Here is a 3,943-nt window from a genome sequence, read left to right on the forward strand (position 1 = left end):
TTTATCTTTATGTAATAATTTATAGCCACACAAAATATGTGTGCCTCATTTTACACCACATGTTCAAAAGCCTTCTTTTTTTACTTAAACTTCGTGCCCAGTCAAATAAATGAAGGGAGTAATACTTTTCATGTAGTTTGCAAATATGTACATTTTATTTTAAATTTTGCAACTTTTTAGACACAAATTTTGCACATTTGTCGGAAGTTATTTTCGAAACGGCTAAACATTTCTAAATTGGACTATGACTTAAATGGGCTGCCAATATTAAAATTGGAGCCCAAAATAGGCCTATTGATCTCTAGTGTGCTTGAAAGTGCCTCTCGTCTAGTTTTCACTGCCTCTTACCATTCCACACAACATAGCCATGGCTGCCTTGAGAAAATTATTATTACCCACTAACACAAGTGTTTTAACATCAAACTCTGCTATTTTCCTTTCTCGCAGAGGCATAGCTTCTAAGCTATTTGTTGGAGGTACTTCTTTACTCTTTTTTTCTTACTTTTGTACATGTATACACAATTGATTTAATTATCTGCACATTAAAAAGCTCATTCATGGAATGAATTTGTAATTATTTGATTAAAAATGTGTTCTTTTTGGGTCTATTTTTGCATTCATAGGACTCTTTCGTGTTATTATTTCGCTCTGCAGTTTGGGTTTATGGTTCTTTTCTTGAAATCATAATTATGGTGATGTAAAAGAAGGGTTGTATGTAGCTGATGATTTTGACTTACTCTGTGCCCAAAAGGGATTGTGATTTATGTGTATGAAGGTATTGGTTTTACATTAGTGAGGAAATGAACAGGAATACTAGTGGTGAAGGAACTTATGTTCTATGAGAAATTTATAGTTTAGTACTGAAAAAATACAGGTATTATTATTAATACGGTACAATAAAAGAAATTACAATCTTTGAACCACTACAAAACGCTCGCAAACAGGTGTGTGCAAGCTGGCTCGAACACTATGGTTATTTAAGAAAATGCTAGCAAAGAGGTGTGTCAGATCCCGTTCAAGGAGGATTTATTTTGATGGAGAAAGATTTTCTTTCCTGACTGACTATGTTGATTGTGACGAGAGATTCAGTCAAGCGAGGAGAAAAGTACCGAAACCTAGGAGCTAATCTTAAATCACATACTCATTTGACAAGCATAGCCTTTGCTCCTGGTTTATTTGCCTGAAGTGTAAACAAAAACTGAATTAACAAATATGAAGCAAGGCTTACTCCATTCCATCTAAAGAGAGTTATCCCTAGTTAGAAAATAGGATGGATAGTCGGAGGATGTGGTGGAAGGGGGACTCAAAGGAAGATTAGAACAAAGATCACAATGGTTTGGAGTTAAAACCACCAGTCTCTTTCTCTTTTTAGGTTTAGAGGCAGCCTTCAAATTTTTTTCTGATATCGCCAAATTACAATATAAAAATAATTCGGGAAGCTGTACACTGAAGATTCAAAAATTTTGTTTAACAGATTCTACTCGTTTGAGTAGAAACATAAGCAACCATGATTAGCGTCATTATTCAGACAAGAGTCTGGAAAAGGACAGGTGGAAGCATTTGCAGAGGCTGCAATAAAGACTGAGGGATCCATTTGTAAACTGTTTCATGTGACTCACTCGGTGTTTTGATAACGACATAGGCAATACATACTATAAGTAGGTGCTTGGTTGCAAGAAAAGAATCCAACCTCGTTAACTTTATTTTAAATGGGCATTTGTCTTTCCATTAAAACACTAGATCTTTATCTGGTTGGGTTTTACCCGAAATGAGGAATAACATGGGGGATAAACAATAGCTTAGGTTAGTAATGCACCGTTCTGTATTAGCTATCACTTTTTTGGATTCCTGGTATACTATAATTTCCCGTGTTAAAGTCCATCTAATATTTATGCTGGCAATTTAAATGAATTCTAACAATGCGGCTATACTTACAGCTCGACAAACAGAATCTCTAAAGTTTCTAGACATTTTATGGCATTACAAATAAAGAACACTACAGATGAATCTTCAAAAGCTTTATATCTGTAAAGAGCTGCTTACGGTATATACTAGCAGTTGTTTAACTCGTTTTAGCACAATTTATATAATAATCTTTAATTAACTTGATATCCTGTAGGAGCTTTTTCCAATTTGTTACTCATTAGACTGAAACAATAATCATTTGTCAGGTTTTATTGGTGTTTCGAAGTTGAACGTGATTATATCTGCTGCATAGTCAAATGACCTATGTTAATAATTACCTGATAGAAGCTATTAAGATCTTAATTCGAAACTAAAATATGAGAAAAGTATCTCTATTTTAAACTGCAGCCAAGCACCTTACTGCTTGAACAACTCCACAAAGCTTTCCCTTTATCACTATTTAAAGCTAGCATGTATTTTCTCTATGTTTCAAGATTTTGGGCTTAATTACTTTCAAGAAACACATAAATAACCATTGGTTTGCTCACTTTACAATGTGGTGTCTCTAATTGTATCGGGACAATGTCGTAAATAGCTTATAGCTTGTACTACAAAATTGGAAATATCTGTTTAAATCCCTTTCTTTTAGAAATAGTCAATCAGCTTGACACGGGATTTGTTGGTCTACTGCCTCCTTATCCTCAATTATCATACAACAGATGGAAAAAATAATGTAGAAGATCACTATCTAACGTAAAAAGCTTATGAGATATTGCTATTTACAGGACTCTCATTTTACACCACAGAGAAGGGACTATCCGAGGCATTTTCTCAACATGGTCAAGTTATTGAAGGTGCACAAATAACATAGGTTGAACTCTCTTTTATATATAGTGAGACTTAGCATCTTTAGTTTAACCTTGTTTTTTCCAGCTAAAATTGTGACCGATAGAGTCTCAGACAGATCCAAGGGTTTTGGATTTGTCACCTATGCATCCGAAGACGAAGCGGAGAAGGCCTTGCAAGAAATGAATGGCAAGGTATGTCCATATTATCGATGTACAGTATGTGTTTTTGATGTGCACTATTATCTTCGTTTGTTATCCTTTAACTCTGTATAACGAATTGTGCAGCCTCTTAATGGACGAGTTGTCTTTGTGGACTATGCAAAGCCTGTAACTAATAGCGGCGGCATGCCAATAGCTAGAGGTCCCCCTGAACCACCAACACAACAATGAGTAATCAAACAGACCACTCAGATTCTATGCTGCCGGAGTTGCAAGCCTTGGTCTCGCAAAATGATTAATCTGGAGACTGTTCGTTTCTCTTGTATCGAGCAACGATGAATTATAAGAATATATTTGTAAGTCACCACCAGCAGTCAGAAGCAATTGGCTGTGCTTGAAAGGATGAGTGGGAACTGTGTTGCTGCAATTATAATGACTGCAAAGATTGGCTCAATATGAAAATCATCATTATCTATGTCAAATGGTGTATCTACTATTACAAGGAAATCCAGGCAGACCTCCCTATAACATCATTTCAATATAACCGCAAAGTTTTCCCTGGAACCGATTTTTCATGTTATGTTATATTATACATTCTGTAGCATTTTTATTTACTATAGCAGCCAAATAATAGCTGGACAGATAACGCCATTATATAAGTGGTTTGACTGTATATGAAAATTTTCCAGTAGTTAATTTGGAAAATCCACTTCTAGTTAATTTGCCAGTAATCTACCATCCAATTTATTGTCATAGATGATCTAGAGAAGAGAATTTTCCAGTAGTGTCCTCCCTTGAAGGTTCTATGTTTTTTTGGGTGTGGATTACTCAGCCTACTATATAATCGTAAATTCATTTTTTAATCAAAAAGTTGACTAATAAAAAGACTTGGAAGGAACTTATTCTTATCTCATCACCTGTATCCTTTTAGTTACGTTAGTTATTGAAACAACGGACAAGGGCCTGAAATACCTTTGAACTATTAAAATTGGTGCAAAAATACCCTCCATCTACCTTTGAGCTCCCAAATA

At 35.0% G+C, this 3,943-nt stretch overlaps 1 protein-coding gene across 1 annotated transcript; it reads left to right on the forward strand.

Annotated features, from left to right (window-relative positions):
- The first annotated feature begins 309 nt into the window (after window positions 1–309).
- Window positions 310–3,643, forward strand: LOC132607197 (small RNA-binding protein 11, chloroplastic). Its single transcript, XM_060321055.1, has 4 exons — window positions 310–476; window positions 2,691–2,759; window positions 2,839–2,945; window positions 3,039–3,643. The coding sequence occupies exons 1-4, from the start codon at window positions 368–370 to the stop codon at window positions 3,141–3,143; spliced, it is 390 nt and encodes a 129-aa protein (XP_060177038.1). The 5' UTR covers window positions 310–367; the 3' UTR covers window positions 3,144–3,643.
- Window positions 3,644–3,943: the final 300 nt, after the last annotated feature.

The sequence above is a fragment of the Lycium barbarum genome, chromosome 8, assembly GCF_019175385.1.
Source record: "Lycium barbarum isolate Lr01 chromosome 8, ASM1917538v2, whole genome shotgun sequence".
Classification (NCBI taxonomy): domain Eukaryota; kingdom Viridiplantae; phylum Streptophyta; class Magnoliopsida; order Solanales; family Solanaceae; genus Lycium; species Lycium barbarum.

Coding starts and splice junctions, on each gene's coding strand:
- LOC132607197 (XM_060321055.1), top strand. CDS start 368: ATGGCTGCCTTGAGAAAATTATTATTACCCACTAACACAAGTGTTTTA. Junction 477..2,690: donor TTCTAAGCTATTTGTTGGAG/GTACTTCTTTAC, acceptor TGCTATTTACAG/GACTCTCATTTTACACCACA. Junction 2,760..2,838: donor ACATGGTCAAGTTATTGAAG/GTGCACAAATAA, acceptor TGTTTTTTCCAG/CTAAAATTGTGACCGATAGA.